The 23120-nt window shown below is 41.5% G+C and overlaps 1 protein-coding gene across 1 annotated transcript in view; it reads left to right on the top strand.

Moving 5' to 3' along the window:
• NFS1 (NFS1 cysteine desulfurase) overlaps positions 1-23120 on the top strand; it is a 111266-nt gene that overhangs the window by 32064 nt on the left and 56082 nt on the right. Inside the window, exons 4-5 of the mRNA XM_029614655.1 lie at positions 11133-11216; positions 21679-21831. Of these exons, the coding sequence (XP_029470515.1) occupies positions 11133-11216; positions 21679-21831 (237 nt within the window). The remainder of the gene's footprint in view (positions 1-11132; positions 11217-21678; positions 21832-23120) is intronic.

The raw sequence follows: 23120 nt of genomic DNA on the forward strand, positions 1-23120 counted from the left end.
TTTTTTTCTATCGACACTATAGAAAGATCAATTGCTGAGTCTTACACTATTGCATAGCTCCCAATTGTTTCTCATTTTGGAGGGACAAGGCCCTCTTCTGGACCCAAACCCCCTGTCCCCTCTTTCCTACCTTATTGCTCTTCTGGGTCTCTTATATAGATCTTTATGGATTCACTTCAGTGGCTCCCAAAAAGATCTTTTGGCTCCTAAATGCAACATAATTATATACATCCCATGTATTATTGTGAGTTTAGTACTTTGTGGTGTTTGAGGCCTTGTATTGTAAGCTGTGTTTTATGTGAATTTGTGTCTGGAATCGCCAATCGCAAAACAAGGCAGAATTTTGCAAATGTTGAGAAATACATTTTGATAAACTGTGACCTATCCATAAGTAAGCAATAAACAGGGGGATATTGAGGGGAAAAATGCTGTTTGAGGGACCAAAAAAAAAGAAATATCTTTGTTTAGACCGTTTTTCTTTTGTTTTATTTTTTTTTAAGTAACAATCTTATTGTTGTCAACAAGTAAAGAATAACACATCCAAGATATACAGAATGAAGAAAATCAATAAAATAACATTTACTTGAAACAACAATAATTTTTGCAATTATTACCCCAAACCCTCCTTCCACACCTTCCCACACTTCTGCATTCATCAAAACCCAAGGTATCAGTAAAGGATGATAAAAACATAAGATTCAAAATATCATCCCGAAAGTCCAACTCAAAGAGCCTCAGGAACTGCATAGAGACATATTAAAATTAAAAATGGAAAGCCTTCCATATCTAAACAATACAATTGTCTCCAAAACAACAAAAATGAATACAAAGGCATAAAAATAAACCTTTTGTGTAGAACGAACACTGAACATGTCCTCTCCAATGCATATAGGGTCCCCAAACTAAGTCAAATTTCCGAAGTGTGTGGTGTTGAGTGGCAGTTATTTTACTCATTGTACAAACTGTATCCAGTCTGGATATCACCCTCATCAGCGGTGGAGCATCCTTGTTTCCAATAGCACGCAATTTCAATCCGGGCTGCAGTGCAGATCTGTTGAATCAAAATTTGAGAAGCAGGACTCTCACAGTTGACATGGCAGTTTAGTAGAACTACTTCCGCCTGTAACTGAAAGTTGTCATTAACAGTCTCTGAGATAGGTCATCACACGTTGCCAGAACAAATGGATGGTATTAGTCCCACCAGATATGGAAAAAAGAACCTATAATATCACAACCTCTCCAACAGAGACCATTAATGTTTAGATAAAGTCTATGCAGTTTTTCAGGAGTGTAGTACCATCTATATAACAGTTTATAACTGTTTTCCAATATTAAGGTTGATATTGAGTATTTGCTAAACTTGGTGAACATAATATTCTATTCTTCCTCAGAAAGATCACGACTCAAATCCTTTTCCCATGCTCGAATATGAGCAGGCTTATCTTTCAGCTTAGAGTTCAACAACATAATTTTTAGATATGAATCCTTTCATTTTACCGCCTTAGTACAAAAATCCTCAAAAAGATTTCCCATGCATTGAATGAAATTCCACCTTGATACTCTTGTTAAAAAAAAAAAAAAAAAAAGTCTATAATATAAATTGTTGATAAAAGAAATTCAGATTGAGGCAGGTTATATCTCAATCGCAAGTTATCAAATGAAACTAATCTACCCACCTCCCAAATATCTTTCAAGAGGAAAATCCCCACAATTCTTCCAAATTTTGAAGAATTGCAAGAGAATATAAGTAGGAAAAGAAATGTGAAACAAATGTGAGGCATAAAAGTACTCCCTCGAGCTCACTAATGCATGTTTCCACATTTTCCATATATTCAGGGCATTACGAGTGCTGGGCGTCATATTAGTGCACCCGTGCTAAATATGTCGCGGCTGCCAAAGAACAGCAGTAAGGACATATTATTTATCCACGACTGCTTCATTGAGATACAGTGCATAGTAGCATGTAAACTATGCCACTCAACTACCGGAGAAAGTTGGGTGTCAGCAAAATACCATGGGAGTTTCAGTACTCCAAGACCTCCATCAGTTTTAGATTTATACACGATGCTTCTACATATGCTGGGAGGCTGTCTTTTCCAAATGAAACCAAATAATTTCTTTTGCCAGGATTTTAGCAAACCATTAGAAATAGGAATGGGCAAAGTTCGGAACAAATAAAGCAGTCTCGGTAAGACATTCATCTTCACCACAGATATCCTCCCTGTCCAGGAAAGAGACAGCCACTCCCATTTTTCTAAATTTTGCCAAATATTCCTAAGCAAGGGGGGATAGTTCAGTGCAAATAAATCTGTCAATTGCTTGCCTAGATAAATTCCAAGATAACTTACGGTAGTCTTACAGAATGCCCATTTAAATGGATGGTAGTCTTAAAATGACCCTGTATCTTGGTCACAGAAAATATTAATTATTTTGGACTTTTCCCAATTAATCTTAAAGCCAGACACTTTATTAAAATCACCTATATCTTTTTCTATAGCTGTCAGAGGTATGGGGGGTCAATAATCATAAACATAATAAGGTAGATTTTCCACTTTGTGTGCTTCCCGGCATACATACATGGTCGTGCCGATTTTTCTATGGTGGAAAATCCATTGGTCGTGTGCACGTGCGTGCCAGACTTTATAATCTGCGCGCATATGTGTGTGAGGTCAGCACACGCAAGGGGGGGAGGGAACTTCTGCAGTTCCCCACCCCCTAAACCCTACCTTTTTTCTTTTCGTTGTTTCACAACTTGCTTCAGATCCTGCCGGCAGCTGGGTCTTCAGGACAATGGCGCTGTCCCGCCTTCCCCTTCGAAGAAGCCCGGCACTTGTGCATCATATTGAATGCTTTTTCAGATTTGATATCAAAGAAAATAGAAGCTATATTTTCTCTTTAAGCCCACCACGCTATATCCACCAATTTACGTACATTGTCCCCAGCCATTCTCCTGGATATAAAGCCCGCCTGGACTGATATATAAGTTGTCCAATAAATTTATTAAGATGACTAGTATTTTGGCCAGTATTTTGAGATTGAGATTTATTAAGGAGATGGGTCGATATGACCCACAAGCTGTCATGGCTAGGCTTAGCTATAATGGTAATGCCTGAAAGTGATGACCCCACATACCACAAAAATTAAACACATTTTGCAAATGTGCTACAAGGACAATCCATCAGGTCCAGGCGCCTTACCACTTTAAGATTCTAAATAGCAAAAAGAATCTCCAGGCTAGAAATTTCTTTATCCAACTCCTCTCATAACCTCTATCAATTCTGGTAAGGAAAGATCATGAAAGTTATTCTCAATCATGGCGGGAGAAATGAAGGTACCTGCACTATATAAATCTTCATAGAATTTAAGAAACCTATTTCTGATATCATAATTATTGGTCAGAATAGCACCGGTTTCATCCTTAATTTTTAATATGTGATTTTGGAGGGTAATTTTTATTTAATTTAACAGCTTTCCTGCTTTTTCTCATCCTTCAAAATATTCCTGTTTAGCGAGGTCCAAAAGGTGCACCAAATTGGAGGACTCCAAACTCTTCTCGAGCACAAGAAAGCAAAGATAATGTCTGCTTGGAGCCGTCTGAAAGGTGCTTCTGTGACAAAAGTTGAATTTTATGTCGTAAAGCTATACAATCTTTTTCTTTCCATTTTTAAGAAGAGGCCCTTGAAATCAAGAGACTGTGTACATAAGCCTTCAGACAGTCGCCTGTGTCATTTCTGACCAAAAAATCTTGAATATTATTATCTAGGATACTATTATAATCCTTATCCATTAACAATTCACTCAGTTGGCAGAATGTTTTTCCCCTTATCATAATTATCAAAAATAATATCCATCCATAAGAACATAAGAAAATGCCATACTGGGTCAGACCCAAGGGTCCATCAAGCCCAGCATCCTGTTTCCAACAGTGGCCAATCCAGGCCATAAGAACCTGGCAAGTACCCAAAAACTAAGTCTATTCCATGTAACCATTGCTAATGGCAGTGGCTATTCTCTAAGTGAACTTAATAGCAGGTAATGGACTTCTCCTCCAAGAACTTATCCAATCCTTTTTTAAACACAGCTATACTAACTGCACGAACCACATTCTCTGGCAACAAATTCCAGAGTCTAATTGTGCGTTGAGTAAAAAAGAACTTTCTCCGATTAGTTTTAAATGTGCCCCATGCTAACTTCATGGAGTGTCCCCTAGTCTTTCTACTATCCGAAAGAGTAAATAACCGATTCACATCTACCCGTTCTAGACCTCTCATGATTTTAAACACCTCTATCATATCCCCCCTCAGTCGTCTCTTCTCCAAGCTGAAAAGTCCTAACCTCTTTAGTCTTTCCTCATAGGGGAGTTGTTCCATTCCCCTTATCATTTTGGTAGCCCTTCTCTGTACCTTCTCCATCGCGATTATATCTTTTTTGAGATGCGGCGACCAGAATTGTACACAGTATTCAAGGTGCGGTCTCACCATGGAGCGATACAGAGGCATTATGACATTTTCCGTTTTATTCATCATTCCTTTTCTAATAATTCCCAACATTCTGTTTGCTTTTTTGACTGCCGCAGCACACTGAACCGAAGATTTCAATGTGTTATCCACTATGACACCTAGATCTCTTTCTTGGGTTGTAGCACCTAATATGGAACCCAACATCGTGTAATTATAGCATGGGTTATTTTTCCCTATATGCATCACCTTGCACTTATCCACATTAAATTTCATCTGCCATTTGGATGCCCAATTTTCCAGTCTCACAAGGTCTTCCTGCAATTTATCACAATCTGCTTGTGATTTAACTACTCTGCACAATTTTGTGTCATCTGCAAATTTGATTATCTCACTCGTCGTATTTCTTTCCAGATCATTTATAAATATATTGAACAGTAAGGGTCCCAATACAGATCCCTGAGGCACTCCACTGTCCACTCCCTTCCACTGAGAAAATTGCCCATTTAATCCTACTCTCTGTTTCCTGTCTTTTAGCCAGTTTGCAATCCACGAAAGGACATCGCCACCTATCCCATGACTTTTTACTTTTCCTAGAAGCCTCTCATGAGGAACTTTGTCAAACGCCTTCTGAAAATCCAAGTATACTATATCTACCGGTTCACCTTTATCCACATGTTTATTAACTCCTTCAAAAAAGTGAAGCAGATTTGTGAGGCAAGACTTGCCCTGGGTAAAGCCATGCTGACTTTGTTCCATTAAACCATGTCTTTCTATATGTTCTGTGATTTTGATGTTTAGAACACTTTCCACTATTTTTCCTGGCACTGAAGTCAGGCTAACCGGTCTGTAGTTTCCCGGATCGCCCCTGGAGCCCTTTTTAAATATTGGGGTTACATTTGCTATCCTCCAGTCTTCAGGTACAATGGATGATTTTAATGATAAGTTACAAATTTTTACTAATAGGTCTGAAATTTCATTTTTTAGTTCCTTCAGAACTCTGGGGTGTATACCATCCGGTCCAGGTGATTTACTACTCTTCAGTTTGTCAATCAGGCCTAGCACATCTTCTAGGTTCACCGTGATTTGATTCAGTCCATCTGAATCATTACCCATATTGGGGCATGGTCGGACCAAACAATTGCCCCTATACCCAATTTAAGGACCTTATTGTGAATAGATCTGACCCCTAGGATATAATCAATTATCAAGTAAGAGTCAAGGATTTACAATAAAATGTATAGGAACGAGAAGTGGGAAAATGTGTTCTCCATACATCAGTCAGATGCCAATCTTCCATAAGTTCTTTTAATTTTTCCCTGTGAAATTTTGCTATCGAAGTGAAGACCTGTGAAGTGTCTAGAGCAGGAGATTTAGCTAGATTTAAAATCTCCACCAAGTATCAAGTTACCAGAACAAGAAGTAAGCGTTATCTGATGTAAGTTCTTAAAGAATATCCCTTGATCTTTGTTAGGTACCCATATATTAATAGGGGTATATGGAATATCATTCACCAAAATCTTCTTTATTAAGTACCTGCCCAATGGGTCTTTAATACACAATTTTGCTATCAAAAATAAAATCTCTGGAGAACATGATGCTGATATCCGTATACTTGGCACCTTTACAACTAGGAGTAAAAAAAAAAACCCAGTGGGAGAATTTAGTAAAATGAAGCAGACACTCGTATCTACTCTTTAGATGAGTTTCTGGATAAATATTATATCCGCCCGAATATTTTCTATTTCTCTGAAAAGCAGATTTCTCTTGTAGGGGGAATTAAGCCCTTTAGCATTAATAGAAGTTATTTGGAAAGAAGACATTTGCATTTATAAATATGAGATTAAAGCCAATAAAATCCCTGAAACATGTCTAAACTTGAAGCAAATGGTGAAATCGCTGTTAGCCCAAAATAAGAGAACCCAAAGAAGTAATCATACACATGGTTTGCGGGAAAGAGAAACAGAGAACAGATGGAATCATATGCCTTTAACATAAACAGTACTCCCAAAGATTGATGTAAAAGAAATAATACTCTGTTAGAAGGGCTGAAACCTCCCCGTAGATCATCCACGCCAGCTCCAATGGAGGAAATTCGGTCATCAAGGTGATGGAAGTCTCCCTCTGCCTAGAAAAAGAAAACTGAAAGCAATCTGAAGAAAACAGAATTAAACAATAACATCACATGGAGCATGGAGCTAAGCAGACATCAAATACAGTGGTGCCTAGTGTGGAAAAACCTCTGATCCAGAGAGTAGTGAAAAATATGAATAATAAAGAATCCCATCAAAGTGATGTCAAGTTAAGTACTTTGTAGCTAAAGACTCTCCGGAATATCTCCCAAGTCTATTGTTACATTTGCCCATACGCTGCCATTTTGGAAATACTTCTCTCGAATTAGAAACTTTAGCTGGTTTTGGCAACTGTGAAGAACCAACAAATCCACAGTTCTTAAGAATGGAGATGGTGTTGTCAGCTAGGCATATTTTTGGCCAAAAGGACGTATCCATCTGTATTTGATATATTCTTTGCGCAAGAAAGCAGTAACTTCTCACAGTTCTTGCCTGTTTTGCAAAGTGACTTGTGATAAATCAGCATAGACTGCTATTTCTTAACCTTCCCATAACCAGGTAAGTTGTTTTCTAGCAGCTGTGGCCACTTTTTTTTTTCTTTTATTGAAAAACCATGAAAACAGACTATGATGTCCCTGATATTATTATTATTATTAGTGGGAGCACTGAGAGGAGAGGATCACCTTACTGGTGGCTGAAAGGAATCAGTAATTTTTTGCTTGGGAATTTTTCTTTTTTAAAAGTATTGGGGTGAAGTTAACTATTTGGGAATATTATTTAGTGTGTTTGTGCTTTTAATAGTCTGTAAGGCAGCTAATAAGCAGAAGTTAGTGTTTGTACATTTAAAAAAAAAAAAAAAAAAAAGGTAGCCAGAAGCTAGAAATAAGCTAGGAGCAGTGTATACCTAAAGTAATGGGCCGATACAGTAAAAATTGCGGGAGAGCAGGCAAGCGCCCGCTCTCCTGTGCACGCGATACAGTAAATTAATTTATTTAAATTAGGGTCCGAGGCAAAAAGAGGTGCTAAGGACACTAGCGTGTCCATGCGCCTCTTTTTGGACAGGAGCGGCAGCTGTCAGCGGGTTTGACAGCCGACTCTCAATTTTGCCGGAGTCGGTTCTTGAGCCCGTTGACAGCCACGGGTTTGGAAACCGGATGCCGGCAAAATTGAGCATCCAGTTTTCAAGCCGCGGGCCCATTTTAAATTTTTATTTATTTATTTATTTTTATTTTTCACTTTTTTTTTTTTTAACTGTTGGGGCCTCCGACTTAATATCTCCATGATACTAAGTCGGAGGGTGCACAGAAAAGCAGTTTTTACTGCTTTTCTGTGCACCCTCCGACTTAGTATCATGTGCGGCTTGGCTGCACATTTTACTTACTGTATTGCGCGGGAATACCTAATAGGGCCATCAACATGCATTTGCATGTTACGGGTGCTATTAGGTTCGGGGGGGGGGGGGGGGGGTTGGATGCGCGTTTTCGATGCGCTATTACCCCTTACTGAATAAGGGGTAAAGCTAGCACGTCAAACGCGCGTCTAATCGCGGGTTAACTGTAAAAAGGTTGAAAAGTTCAGTTACTTGCCTTGGAAAAGTTGTTAAGGTAGTGTGATTTGGTTCGATTAGGTACTAACATTTGTTAATCAAGAGAGCAGTGAGTCACTCTGGCTGACTAACTGAAGTTAGACTGTTTGTGTGTGCCTACTTGCTAACTTCATGGCGTGCCTCCTAGTCCTTCTGTTATCTGAAAGAGTAAATAACCGATTTCACATCTACCCATTCTAGACCTCTCATGAGTTTAAAGACATAGATCATACCCCCCCCCCCCCCCCCCCGTCGTCTCTTCTCCAAGCTGAACAGCCCTAACCTCTTTAGCCTTTCCTCATTGGGGAGCTGTTCCATCCCCTTTATCATTTTGGGTGCCCTTCTCTGTACTTCTCCAATGCTACTATATCTTTTTTGAGATACAGTGACCAGAATTGTACACAGTACTCAAAGTGTGGTCTCACCATGGAGCAATACAGAGGCATTATTAATTTTCCATTTTATTCACTATTCCCTTCCTAATAATTCTTAACATTGCTTTTTTGACTGCCACAGCACACTGAGCTGACTATTTCAATATATTATCTACTATGATGCCTAGATCTTTTTCCTGGGTGGTAGCTCCTAATATGGAACCTAACATTGTGTAACTATAGCATGGGTTGTTTTCCCCTATATGCTACACCTTGCACTTGTCCACATTAAATTTCACCTGCCATTTGGATGCCCGATTTTCCAGTCTTGCAAGGTTCTCCTGCTATTTATCACAATCCGCTTGTGATTTAACTACTCCGAATAATTTTTACTCCTGGGGGAATTCTGTGCTACTGAAGAATGCAGAATTTGCACAGAATTGGTTCTTAATTTATTCTTAATTGATATTTTTTATGTACACCTGAATTCTTATTGACTGTAAAGCTTGTTGCTGATTTATTGTTTATTGTAAACCGAGGTGATGTTATTAACGTGCCGCGGTATATAAAAAATCACAAAATAAATAAAATAAATAAATAGAATTCCTCGTTCACGTAGATTTCCTCCCTCACCTCGCAGATTTATTCCCTCGTCACAGTTCCCGCAGATTTCATCGCCGCCGTGCAGATTTCATCCCTCGATGCCCTCGCGATTTCCTCCCGTGCCGGAAAAGGATTAAAAAAAAAACTGGAAGCATGCCGCGCACGGACAGCAGCCAATCCGGGACAGCGACGTCAGGTGGCACACAGAGAGTGGGGGCATTGCATCGCAGCACGGCACCGGCAGCTCAAGGAGCAAGCAGCAAGGAGAGGAACAGAGGGGAGGGGATGGGGAAGGGGGAAAGGAGAAGAGGGGGGAAAAGAGGAGGAGAGAGAAGGGAAGGGAAGTCAGGTGGCGCACAGAGAGTGGGGGCATCACAGCACGGCACGGGTCGTTCGAGGTAAGCAAGCAAGGAGGAGAAGAGAGAAAGGGGAGGGGAAAAGAGGGGAAGGGGGACAGTGAAAGAGAGAAGGGAGAAAGAAGGGGAGGAGAGGGGCTAAAGAAGAGGCCCTTGGCCCTGAGAGTGTATGTTTGAGCTCTTGTGTTTGTTATGAGCCAGTGGGTAGGTGTCTACCTGTGAGTGAGTGTCTGTGTGTGGGAGAGAGTGTTGTATGTGGGGAGAGAGAACATGTGAGAGAGAGCATATGTCTGATATGTAAGAGACAGTGAGCAGGGATACTCGGGTGGAGAGGTTAGCAACAACTGCAGCAGTCACTGCCAGCTTGGCTCATCTGCCAGCAGCAGCAATTGACACTGCTGGCAGATGAGCCAAGATACCAGGGACACTCATTGCACTGAAATGCAGAATAATTTGCAAAAAATATTGAGTTATTTTGAAAAATAAATGTGCAGAATTTAGAAAATGCGTGCACAGAATTTTCAACTTTTTGTTGCAGAATTTTTAATTTTTTTGCGCAGAATTCCCCCAGGAGTAAATTTTGTATCATCTGCAAATTTGATTACCTCACTTGCATTATTCCTTTCCAGATCATTTATAAATATATTGAAAAGCACCGGTCTAAGTACCGATCCCTGAGGCACTCCACTGTTTACCCTTTTCCACTGAGAAAATTGACCATTTAATCCTACTCTCTGTTTCCTGTCTTTTAACCAGTTTGTAATCCACGAAAGGACATCTCCTCCTATCCCATGACTTTTTAGTTTTCTTAGAAGCCTCTCATGAGGGACTTTGTGAAACGCCTTCTGAAAATCTAAACATACCACAACTCCCGGTTCAACTTTATCTACATGTTTATTAACCCCTTTAAAAAAAAAAAAAAAAAGCAGATTTGTGTGACAAGACTTCCCTTGCGTAAATCCTTGCTGACTGTGTTACATTAAACAATGTCTTTCTATATGCTCTGTGAGTTTGAGCTTTAGAATAGTTTCCACTGTTTTTCCCGGCACTGAAGTCAGGCTCACTGGTCTATAGTTACCCGGATCACCCCTGGAGCCCTTTTTAAATATTGGGGTTACATTGGCCACCCTCCAGTCTTCAGGTACAATGGATGATTTTAATGATAGGTTACAAACTGGAGGATAAAAGTTGGAAAATGATTTGTCATCTTGGTCAGGAATACCCACTGAACTTTTATTTTCTCCCTTGAATTTCTACAGTATTGAAATCCACTTCACAAACCGCATGCTTAGGCAACTCAAGTTCACTCATGGGGTGCAAAGGGGGGGGGGGGGAAGGAGCCTGTTCCAGCAGGAGTTGCAGCAGCTGCCTTCCCTCTGTCACTGGTCACCAAAGCCAAGTCTTCTGTGTCATGGTGCTTCGGTGAAGTCATGGGACCAGCCCTGCTGATGTTTTCCTATGCTGCTTATTTTGGCTTGATTTGTGTCAGATATTTACAGTTGGACCAGACTACTTGTCATGTCTTTGGCTCAGCTGGACTGTCCATTTATTTGGCTTGCCTACTGCTGAATAGACCTTGCTGGCCAGGGGCGCAGAGCTTAGGTTTCCTATACCATTAAAGAGAAGTTTATCAGAGAAGTTCCATTTTTTTTAAAAGCCTTACTTTTTCTGTTTTATTTACACAGCAAGTTGCATCACTAATAGGAGCAGATCCCAGAGAAATTATCTTCACCAGTGGTGCTACAGAATCAAACAACATGGCCATTAAGGTAATATTTTACGGTTTTGTGTTTGCTTAAGTAATTGTTTTATTTATTCACTGGATCTTCCTTCCATACCCCAGTCTATATATCTTCCCCTTCCATGAGAATGTGTATCCATACTTATAGGGACCCCAAGCTTATATTTTGTTCATCCTGTTAAACAAAAATTTACAGATAACAGTGTTCAAAAAAAATGCTTGAGTGTCTATTTTAGCTGGCCAAACTGATTTTGAGCTGAATCTAACCAGCTAGATTTTTATCTGAAATTCATCCTAAATCTAGCCAACTAAAAGTTAACCAGCTAGTTTTAGATTTTTCAATCATACCACTTAGCCAGCTAGTGCTGAAAATTAGGACTAATTAATGAAATCCTTTCCCCATCACCTCAGTTAAATTTGAAGTATGGGGCCATCAGCATTCCCTCCCTCCCCCCAGCAAATGATCTTAACCTCCCACCCATAAGAATATAAGATATGCCACGCCGAGTCAGGCCAAAGGTCTGTTAATCTGAACATTTTATCTCCAACAGCAGCCAGTTCATGTCACAAGTACCTGGTAGGTCCCAGATACGGTTACCAGCTAATCTGGAGCCAGTTGGCAACCTAATCCCCAGAGTATATCTATTTTTTGTGGTTCATTCCCAGGGATACGCAATGCCTTTATCAAGTCTTCCTGGCTAATAATGGTTTATGGACTTTTTCTCCAGGAACCTGTCTAAACCCATTTTAAACCTAGCTATGCTAGATGCCTTGACCTCATCTTTTGGGCAACAGATTCCGCAGCTTGATTGTGTATTGCATGAAAAACTCTTGGCGAGGTTAGAGTTGGAGAAAAGTAAGTCCAGTTTTGGAGGATGCAAGCCCCCACAATTTCCCTTCCCTCATCCCCCCTGTCTGCAAACTGTAATCTCTTCTTTGCCACCCCCCTGATCCCTTAGACCCCACAAACTCACCCCAGTGCCTCCTGTTGAGTTGGTAAGATGACTTTCTCTTCCCCCCCCCCCCTTTCCCCCTGTTGGTTTAGCTGGAGGCATTGGGGTGAGCTTAAAGATTTGTAGGGGATCTGCCAGCTCTCTGCAATCCTCCCTTGAAAGAAAAAACTCCAGTGAGAGGAATGCCAACCCCCCATGATCACCTCCCATTCAAAGTGGAATATCAAATGGCTATAAATAAAGAAACTTTTCATCTAGGGCTGTCAGTAGCCCTTCATGAACTCCTCTCCCCCCTTGCCCATTTGGAAATTATATACCCCACCCCAGCTACTAATGGTATTGTCAGATTAACACTGGATACCGAGCTAGCAGGAAGGAAGAACAAATCCTCCTGGTGGCTTAGCTGTAGGCACTAGGATAGGGTTTGCAGGGTCTAAGCTGTGCGGGGGGGCGGGCAGAGTCTGAGGGGAAGGAGCAGCAATGGTGGGGTAGAAAGATAGAATCACAGGGGCTGTCATGTAACACCTCCACACTATCCCCAACACCCACCAGGGTTTAACCCTTGGCCACTTGAGGATCCTGACAAACACTGCACAAGCCTTGCCAACATCTACACACGCTCTCCTGTCCTGGCATCCTAACACCCGCCAGCTGAGTTTCCACTAAGTAAATGTCCTGAAAAGTCTGAGGCTATGTGGATAGTGAGGAACAATACATTTACTAACCTTCCATCTCCTATTATGGATGGGATGCCAATTCTACTTAGAAATGTAGTTACTTAGGCCTGGATTTATCAAAATGCACTAAATATCACATGCGATAGGAAAAGGGGCATGTTTTATGGTAATAGGCTGTTTATCGCAAAGTGCGCTATCTTAGCGCTTCGCATAGGTATTAGTGCAAACTTCGATAAGTGCCAGAATTGTTGTATTTCCTACCTACCCCCACTGGGGGGGGGGGGGAGGAGAGAGAGAGACACTAGCTATAAGGCTCTCATCCTAGGTAGGTATTTATACTCTATATGAGGCCCACCTAGTTACTAGAGGTGAGGTTTAGGTAGGAGTGGAGGGGTTAGGGGCCACTTTGACATTCAAAGTGAGACGTACGAACAGAACAGTGCTCTCCTGTGAAGATTTGATGACCTTTGGAGTGAGGAAACTCAACCAAAGATGAGATTTGTGCAATGTTCTCTCAACCTAGCTTGATGTTACCAGGTAGAGAGTCCATTAATCTAGGTTGAGAGAACATTGCACAAATCTCATCTTTGGTTGAGTTTCCTCACTCCAAAGGTCATCAAATCTTCACAAGATAGCACTGTTCTGTTCGTACGTCTCACTTTGAATGTCAAAGTGGCCCCTAACCCCTACACTCCTATCTAAACCTCACCTCGAGTAACTAGGTGGGCCTCATATAGAGGTATAAATACCTACCTAGTATGAGGGCCTTAAGTTAGCTGATTCTCCTAGGACAAGCAGGATGGTAGTCCTCACACATGGGTGACATCAGATGGAGCCTGGCACAGAAAACTTATGTCATCATTTCTGGAACTTTGTGCATACTGAGCATGCCTATCATACCCTATACCACACGTCCATGTGGGGTCCCTCTTCAGTTTGTTTGTTTTTTTCGTGGAGCTTTCGCCTTGCAGTTAAGTGAGCTTGTGGCTTTTCTTTAAGAAATTGCCTTCAAAAACTTTTCCACAGACTATTTTCGGTTTTTCTCATGATTTCATTGACCTTAGTCTCCTCAGTCAGTTTTCAGCGGTTCAGTAAGTTTATTTTCACTTTCATTCCCCCCCATGGAGGAATGTGCCTGCTGGCGTTGACCATTTTTTCCCTTTCTTTTCGTTCATCATGGCTAGAAAGAAGATTTCCCGTGAGCTGCTTGGGTTTGTTGTGCTTGCCAGAAATTGCTGGAATTTTGGACGTCATCTTGCATGATGACTACTGTAGATACAGCAACTATAATTTTATATTTAGGTGGGTGAGTCAGACAGTTGCATCAGGACTTCCAGCATATCGCTATATCTCCTCCATATTTGTGTTTCCTTGATCCTTTTTTTTTTGGAGAGTCCTTAATTTTCTATTTATGCATCAGTTAACTTTATTTTGTAATGTTTGTACACATAGGGGTAGATTTTCAAAAACGGCGCATTGGCGTACTTTTGTTGGCGCTCCAGGCGCAAACAAAAGTACGCGGGATTTTAGTAGATACACGCGTAGCCGCTAAAATCCTGGATCAGCGCGCGCAAGGCTACCGATTCCGTGTAGCCGGTGCGCGCTGAGCCGCGCAGCCTACCTCCGTTCCCTCCGAGGCCGCTCCGAAATCGGAGCGGCCTCGGAGGGAATTCGCTAACGCCCTCCCCTCACCTTCCCCTCCCTTCCTCTACCTAACCCACCCCCCCTACCTTTGTTGGGGGATTTACGCCTCCCAGAGGGAGAAGTAAATCCCCGCGCGCCAGCGGGCTGCTGGCGCGCCTAGACGCAACCCAGGGGCGGTTCCGGAGGGCGCGGCCACGCCCCCGGACCGTCCCGGGCCGAAACCACGCCCCCAGGCCCGCCCCCGAAACGCCTCGTCCCGCCCCGAAAACGGCGCGCCGCTCGGCCCCGCCCCCGACACGCCCCCCTCAGAAACCCCGGGACTTACGCGAGTCCCGGGGCTCTGCGCGCGCCGGTAGGCCTATTGAACATAGGCGCACCGGCGCGCAGGGCTCTTAAAATCCGCCCCATATAGTTTAAGGTTGCCCATAAGAAATGCAGAAGATCTTTGGACATCAGTGTAGATAACAGGCAATGAGAGTCTGCATCAGAGTTTGCTCAAAACCTGTAGAACATGATGCCCCCAGTGTCCGAGGACCATGTCCATTATGGACCCCTTGAGGTGTGTGTCCTCTGCCTGGGGACGTCGCATGACGTCCTGGGTTGCCGCTTGAGCACCCAGATGACCTCTAAGGGAGGTCACGCTCAACTTGATAAGATGGAGAAGCTCTTTGGGTCAAGGAAGTCCGAGCCATCGACATCGGCAGCATTTGCACTAATGAGCCTTGGAGCCGCACTGAAGACACCGAGCTATCAATATCGACAGGGCCATTGGTTCCGTCAGTGCTGCCAGCGGATCTTCCAAGCTGAGGATGTCTGGTTCATTGTCATCGACCTCGGCACTGGGGAAAGACTGAGCGGAACACTGAGGGACCATTGGCATCTGTCACCTTCAATGCACGGTGCTGGGCTCGAGAAGGTGCCAGCTCATGCCATGATGCCCCAATGCCCTATCGATGCCGGGGGTCCTTGACTGTCTCTACTGATCCTGGTGCCAATCGCTGATCCACCTCAGGGATCAGAAGAAGATTTGGCCACCCCTCCTGCCTCCCAATCTGTTGGTGCATCGGCAACTTTCAAGGAGGAGTTGGAGTGCAAGGTCTTGCTGGCGATAGAAAGGGAATTGCAGGGCATTGAGTTGGTGGCATCGACTGTGCCAGTGCCTGCACTTGCCCTGCTGGAACTGCTGAATTTGCTTATCTGTGTGTTACCGACCCAGTTGGCATCGGTTACGGGAGGCCATCGATGCCTAGCAGGGCACCGATGCATTCCCCTCCCCCCCCCCCCGACCAATAAGGTGCTCATTGAGGTTCCTCCAAGGAGGAAGCTCCATCGAGGCTGGCAGAGATACCAAGGCCTGCAGCCCCCCCATCCAGCTTTGCCGGCACCAGTGCTACTGATGCCCATGCCTCTGGACGAAGGCCGAACACCTAGGGCCCCATCCCCTGTAGATTACAGTGAGGATGATGCCCCATATGACCCCTGGGGGTCAACACTGCAGAATCCTCCTCCAAGAATTCCAGAGGGCCTCCTTTTAGAACAGTCTTCTCCAGATGAGCAGGTTTTTTTGCAGGTGATGGCTGAGGCCACCCCTTTTCAGTTGATGGAGGAGGATGCCAGAAATCCTCCGGTTTGTGGAGGCTCCTAAAGAGATTGTGGTGGTCCAGGTGCACGAGATCTTTAAGGAGTTGCTGCTGAGGATCTGGGAACACCCCTCATGGGAGCTCCTGTCAACAGGAAGACTACTGGATTTGAGAAGCATCAGCTGTCACACCAATCTGTAGTGGTTGAATCCACTCTTAAGAAAGCCAAGCGCTCTCGGACCCATGCCTTGGCACCCCTCGGGCAAGGATCAGAGCGATGAATGCTCTTGGGAGGAAAGTATTCCAGGCGGGCCATGCTCATTGCCCGCATCACCTCTTACCAGCTCTATATGAGCCAATTCTTGCGCAAGGTGCAAGAGGCGGCCGAGCGACTGCCTCAACAGCAGCAAGACCCCTTCTTATCGTTGGTGCATCAGAGCCTGAAGTGTGGAAAACATGAGGTTCGTTCGAATTACGATGTTTTCTAAATGGCATAGAGAGTCTCTGCAGTGGGAATTGGCGCCCACAGAATGGCATGCCTGCAGGCCCCTGATCTCTGACCATAGGTACAGGAAAGACTCGCTCACTCGCTGTGAACAGGAGAGAATCTCTCTTTGGCGATAAAGTGAGGAACGTGGTGGCCCAGTTACGGGATCCATGAGACCATCCAACACTTCAGACCCACCTGAGATTTTTTGAATGCTTTGGGAAATGTTATGGTTTCAGACTCTGTGTTGATAAATCTGAGACCTTAGCCTTCCTGGATTCTGTTAAAGCGCAATGGAGAGGGCAGTTTCCATTAAAGTGAGCAGTTGGGCTACTTAAATATTTGGGTTGAAAGTTGCTGTGGATTTGAAAAATTTATACAACTTGAATATTTCTCAACTAATGACATTTACCAAAGCCAAATTACAATCCTGGCAGTGTTTACCGCTGTCTTTAATGGGTCATATTAATCTATCTAAAATAGTGTTCTTCAGTGGAAGTAGTATATGCAGATCTATCTCATATATATTCATTGTGGACATCTTGAAAACTAGGTCTGTTTGTGACTCTCAAAGACCACAGTTGACCACCCCTGGGTACTATATTTTTCAAATTTTACTGTCAGATTAATGAAGAAAGACATATTGTAGCTGGATAGAATGATGTTACAATTTATATGGAAAGGGGGAAATCATGTATTGTGCTCAAATAGCTGAAAAAGGATTGGGTTCAAATAGTCTACGTTTCCTTAATTTGGAGGCATATGTATTGGCTAATGTATTTCAGATTCTTAGATTTGATTATATGATAGGTCCTGTTATGTTAACTTGAGCGGGAGGGGGGGGGGAAAGACTTTGACAAAATCATTTGATTTACGATATGTTCTACAAGCTGCAACCAATAAATTGTTTAAAGGCTTGTTGCATAATATTCTAATCTTCCCCATAAAATGTGCATGGGCAGAGACTGACCAACATTTTTATACAAGGGTTCCAAAGCGTGTTCTCTGCTACTTATTCAGGGTAATTTTAGATTTCCCTGTAGGTTCACAAACTTCTAATTTCCAGTATTTGGCCTCAAAGGGTATTATGCAGTTACAACATGTCCTGCGAAGTGATGGAGTAACATTATCTTACCAAGATTTGAAAGCCCAATATGATTTGGGAAATAAGGTTTACTTATCTTATTTGCAATTAAGGCATTATGTCTCTACCTTCAAGAAAGGATTATGTTGCTTCCTTCCTTGATAATCTGGATACATTTTTTTTTTAATCAGGAGATGGGGGAGGATTTCACTTTCAAAACTACACAAAGCATTACAGCGGTTGGTCTCTGACGACTTTGATGTCACAAGATGGATTTGGGAGAGTAACTTCTCTTTATCACAAGAGGTTTAAACACTTAAAGGGAATATCTTCTAATATGTGTTTGTGGGAACTACATTATACATTTTTGAGCAGAGCTTATTTTTCTCAAGCCAGTGCAATTAAAGTTAAACTGTCCTCCACAGCAACTTGTTTGAAATGTCAAGGGGCTGTGAGAACTTTGGCCCATGTTTTTTGGTCATGTTCTCGCATTCTACCATTTTAGAATACAGTTGTCATGTTATGTGGCAAAGATTTTGAGCCATTCTGTTCCTCTCACTCCAGAAATTATTCTTCTTGATAAATTTCCCGCTTTATTGTTTAGGAATAGAGGAGATACTCTTTTTGCCAGGAAAGCCTTTTTTTAAGACAAGAAATCCTTATTGACTTGGCGAGGGGACAATATACCTTCTTTCTGGAAATGGCGTAACTCGCTTAATGACATGATGCAAATGGAAAACATGGCCTCTAAATCTAATTTTGTACATAGGACATTATTCTTAACCATTTGGGAGAATTACATACAAAGTCTTTCTTTGCGTTTCAAGGAGCCTAATCCTGAATTTTTGGTGGTATCAGCTCTATATATCTGGGCTATCATATAATTGAGTTAAGAGAGAGGGGAAGTAATGGCTGGATGAATTTGATAATGCTGAGAGATTGGTGGTTGCTTTGCTATTGGGGGGGGGGGGGGAGCTGAGGGAAAAAAACAAAAGTATGTTGTAAGCTTTCTATTGGCCTTGTGTAATTTAGAGACAAAGATATGCAAGGTTGTATTGTTTTTCATTTGTTGCAAATAAAAAAAAAACCCCAAAAAAACTTGGACATAAAAATACCATTTTGGAAGCCCAGACCAGTTATATTCCACACATTAAAAAAAAAAGTGGAAGGAAGGCCAAACAACTGCTGGTATGGTTAAAAGGTGACATGAGAGGCACTATTGTAGCCAAAAGAACATGTTTCAGAAAAAGGAAAAGAGATCTGAATGAAGAAAATGGTATAAATCCTGGCAAGTTAGATACAAAGCTTTGATATGAAGGCAAGGACGGAATTTGAAAATAAGCTTGCTGTGGAAATAAAAACTTATAATAAAAACTTTTTCAGGTACATTTGAAGCAGAGAGATTAAATGAAATTTTTGCTTCATTCTTTACTGAGGAAGAGAAGATGTAAGGCAGCTACATATGCCAGAAGTGATATTTCAAAGGTATTGATTCAGAGGAACTGAACAAATCTCAGTGAACCTGGAAGATGCACTAGGGCAAATTGGCAAATTGACAAACTAAAGAGTAGTAAATCACTTCTACAGAATGCTGAAAACTGAAAAATAAAATTGCAAACCTAGTGTTATCTTACAGATTAATATCAGCTACGGTACCTGTAGATTGGAGGTGTCCAATTAATGCTGGCTTTTAAAAAGGGTTCCAGGGGTGATCAGGAAAACTACAGACCAGTGAGCCTGATGTCTGTGCCAGGAAAAATAGTTGAATCTATAGTAAAGAACAAAAGATAGACCTAGTTTAATGGTACAAAGTCAACATAGATTTAGCCAAGGGAAGACTTGCCTCACAAGTTTTCTATATTTTTTTGAAGGTGTGAATAAACACCTGGATAAAAGTGAGCCAGTTGATATAGTGTATCTGGATTTTCAGAAAGCATTTGACAAGAGTACCTCATGGGATAGGAGGCAGTGTTCTATTATGGACTGACAACTGGTTTAAAAATAGAAAACAGAGTAGGGCTAAATAGTCAAATTTCTCAATGGAGAAAGGTGAATAGCGGAGTTACCCCAGTAATCTGTACTCTAGAACCTCCCTCCTACACCTTCCTATGTCATTGATAGCCACCTGTACCACCACGGTTTGCTTCTCTCCAGCATTCTAAAATCTTAACTAGGTGCCAAGTGAGATCCGCTACCTTTGTTCCAAGTAGGCAAGTTACCAACCAATCCTTGCATCCACCAGCCACCTGGTAATCTACATTACTAATTATCAAATCGCCCACTGTTACTGCTGTCTTAATTCTTCCCTCCTGGACACACAGCCCTGGAGACCTATCCTTTTTGCAAGTGGATAAGGCATCATTTGGAGGACAGGTCCTAGCTACAGGATCACTTCCTGCCTCACCAAGGTGGTGATATCCTGTCAGATGACTTTGATCCTCCAAAGCAGCGAAAAGGCTTCTTGACGAGTTGGGACTGCTCTACCATGTCCCTGAAGTTTCCTCTATATCTCTCTGCCTCAGCTTCTCCAGTTCTGCCACTCCGAGAGCCAGGAGCTAAACTGTGTCAAAAGTCAGCATTAAGTTTTATTTCTGTCTTCTGGGCTCAACTTAAAATAAATCGTATGACCTACAAGAATTCAATATTAACATAATTGAATTAAGAGTATTAACCACTTAGAAGATGTTAGGCAAACAAAGGAGCTAGCCCATTGGAGTATAAGTTTGGAGGAAGTGATATATAAAATCTGCTGCACAGCTTCTGAGCTTTGAGCTCTGTGTGCACTTTACTTTGGTATTCCACATTGCGCCGACAGATATCTTATTAATAGAGAATACCTTTCAGCTAACTATTGTTCAGTGCTTATTCCAGCAGTGGGACAACACCCACAACAGATATGAGTGTTTTTCTTCCACTAGGTGCTAAGAAAAAAATGTTTGACAATTACTAGTTTAGGGTGATTGGAGATAAATGTTGGTGGGGGATGAGGATTTGAAAAATGGGATAGTAGGTTGGGAGGATTGTATTTGAGTGATTTGGAGAGTTTAGAAGGAGTTTTTGGAAGTAGCAATAAGTGTTTGGAAGAGAGACCAGTTAGGTTCTTTTTGTTTAACTCCGAAGTCACAAGTTACTCGTTAGAGAATTCAGTGTAATCTCAAGGTTTGGGACTCACAAATTTTATAAATCGGGGATTTCAGCGTAGCCTTTGAGGGCATCCCATAGTATTCTATATGTGTATGGCTAAGAACACACTAGTCACTTTTTACAGATATTATAAAGATACTGTACAGTTCTGTTTGCAAAAAAACAAAGCGGAATCCGATCCAATATGCTGGTAAGCGAAAAGACAAAGGAGATCGGTGTAAAAAGGTGCTTTTATTGAAACTTGCCCGACTCTGGCCGAGTTTCGCTCTCTTAAGAGCTGCCTCAGGGGCTACTCTTATTTCAAAATGTATCACTCTCTTTAAATTTTGAAAGGTTCAGTTGAAGGTCTTCACAGATGGTAAGTGGCCACTCTCAGTGCTGCTGATACAATGGATCCCACATATATTGATGTGTCTATATGACATCACATGCTGGCGCACTGGCGCGATTGTTAATAAGTACAAGCTGTTTAAGTGACGAATCACATCTAGCATAACAACTTTCTGTGTTCAGACCATCATTGTGAGCATCGGCAGGAGACTGTTGCACGTACCGAACACTGAAAAAAGTGAACCTTTCAAAATTCAAAGAGACTGATACATTTTGAAATAAAAGTAGCCCCTGAGGCAGCTCTTAAGAGAGCGAAACTCGGCCAGAGTCGGGCAAGCTTCAATAAAGGCACCTTTTTACACCGATCTCCTTTGTCTTTTCGCTTACCAGTTCCGTTTGCAGAAATTACTGAACATTTGAGTACTATATACTATTATGAGGCTATTAAGAGTGTTAGAGTTCATTATACAGAATTGAGTACTGGTACTATAGAATGACTATATATGCGTTAAAGTTCCTCTGACGGTTCAGTATTGGTATTGCTTATTTATAGTTAATAAAAATATTTTTCCTGTTTGCTATTTGTTTTAGGGTGTTGCAAGGTTCTATAAATCCAGGAAGAAACATATTATTACCACGCAGACAGAGCACAAATGTGTGCTGGACTCCTGTCGTTCTCTGGAGGCTGAAGGCTTTCATGTCACATATCTACCTGTTAATAGAAATGGACTTATAAATCTAAAAGTAGGTTGATTTGTTTGAAAGATTTTAGTAAACATTGTAAAATCACTGATCTATGTAAAATCTTTGTTTGGGAATTGGTTTTTGTCTGTATGCAGATGATATTGCATTCTTCATTCTGGTATCTGACTCTTGGGGATGCTTTAGCATCAGTAACTAGGTGCTTATTAGCCATTAGAGACTGCATGACCATGAATAAACTGATGCTAAGTGTAAAAAAAAACACAGAATTGATTGTATTGGGAAGAATGGACATTTCCATTCTGCCCTCAGTTTTCCAGTTTGAAGACTGGGTAATTCAAGTTTCCATGTTTGAAATTTTAGACATTTATTTTAGGTTCCAAACTTGTTAATGTGTCCATAAGTGAAGGCTGCTGTAAAAAAAAAATTCATCAGATTTCTGCCTATAGACCTAAGTATACTGTACAGCCTTTAGATTTTCAGAACAGGGCTATGATAAATAGGGGCATCCATTATTCAAAGCCTTATGGATTAAGACAAGAATCTCTTAAATTTAATCATTTTATCTAGCCCTTGATAAACCATTGAGCAAAATAAGCACCACAGAATATTGAAAATTTGCATATTTTCTGTTGCCCCCTAGTTATAAGTAAATAATTTGTTTATATTACATACTACTATATAGTGTTAAATATAATTTTTTTAAAAAGTTCGTTTAATATAGGTGTGGGGTCTGGCCTGGAAGAAAACTGAACTTTTAACCCCTTATTTCACCTTCAGCACTTATTGAATCTTAATGTCTTGTCAGTTAAGCAATGGAAGGGCTGATGGGGCACCATTGTTGGGCTGTGCTTAGGGCATCAGTTGGCCTTAATCTAGCCCCCGACTATATCATTGACCATGTAGGGAGTGAAAAACTGGTGAAATATGCTCCTTTAAACTGGTTCCTGTCAAAATATGAACAGTAGCATTCCAAAGAGCTGCAGAACTTTTAAAGTAAGCCAAAAATAGTCAATCCACTTCAGTTCTATAATGCATCTCTGTAAACAAAAAGTTATCTTATGAATCCACATATAAAATACTTTAGAGGGACCTTCAGAATATGGTCACAGGAAAAGATCGATTATCAAGAGATCTGGGTGCCTCAAGTTTCCCCTGATGTGGTCAACATGAAACCGTGGCTCCACATTGGGTTTATGAAATGGCTTTTTTTGAATATGGGAAATTGAAATAGACTGAATTACCCAATTAGTGTATAAGATAAGTGTCTCATTTATTCACATATACAAATCTTTCACAACATTTTCATTCACCATAGATTGAGACTGATG

Source organism: Rhinatrema bivittatum, chromosome 8 (assembly GCF_901001135.1).
Source record: "Rhinatrema bivittatum chromosome 8, aRhiBiv1.1, whole genome shotgun sequence".
NCBI classification, from domain to species: Eukaryota; Metazoa; Chordata; class Amphibia; order Gymnophiona; family Rhinatrematidae; genus Rhinatrema; species Rhinatrema bivittatum.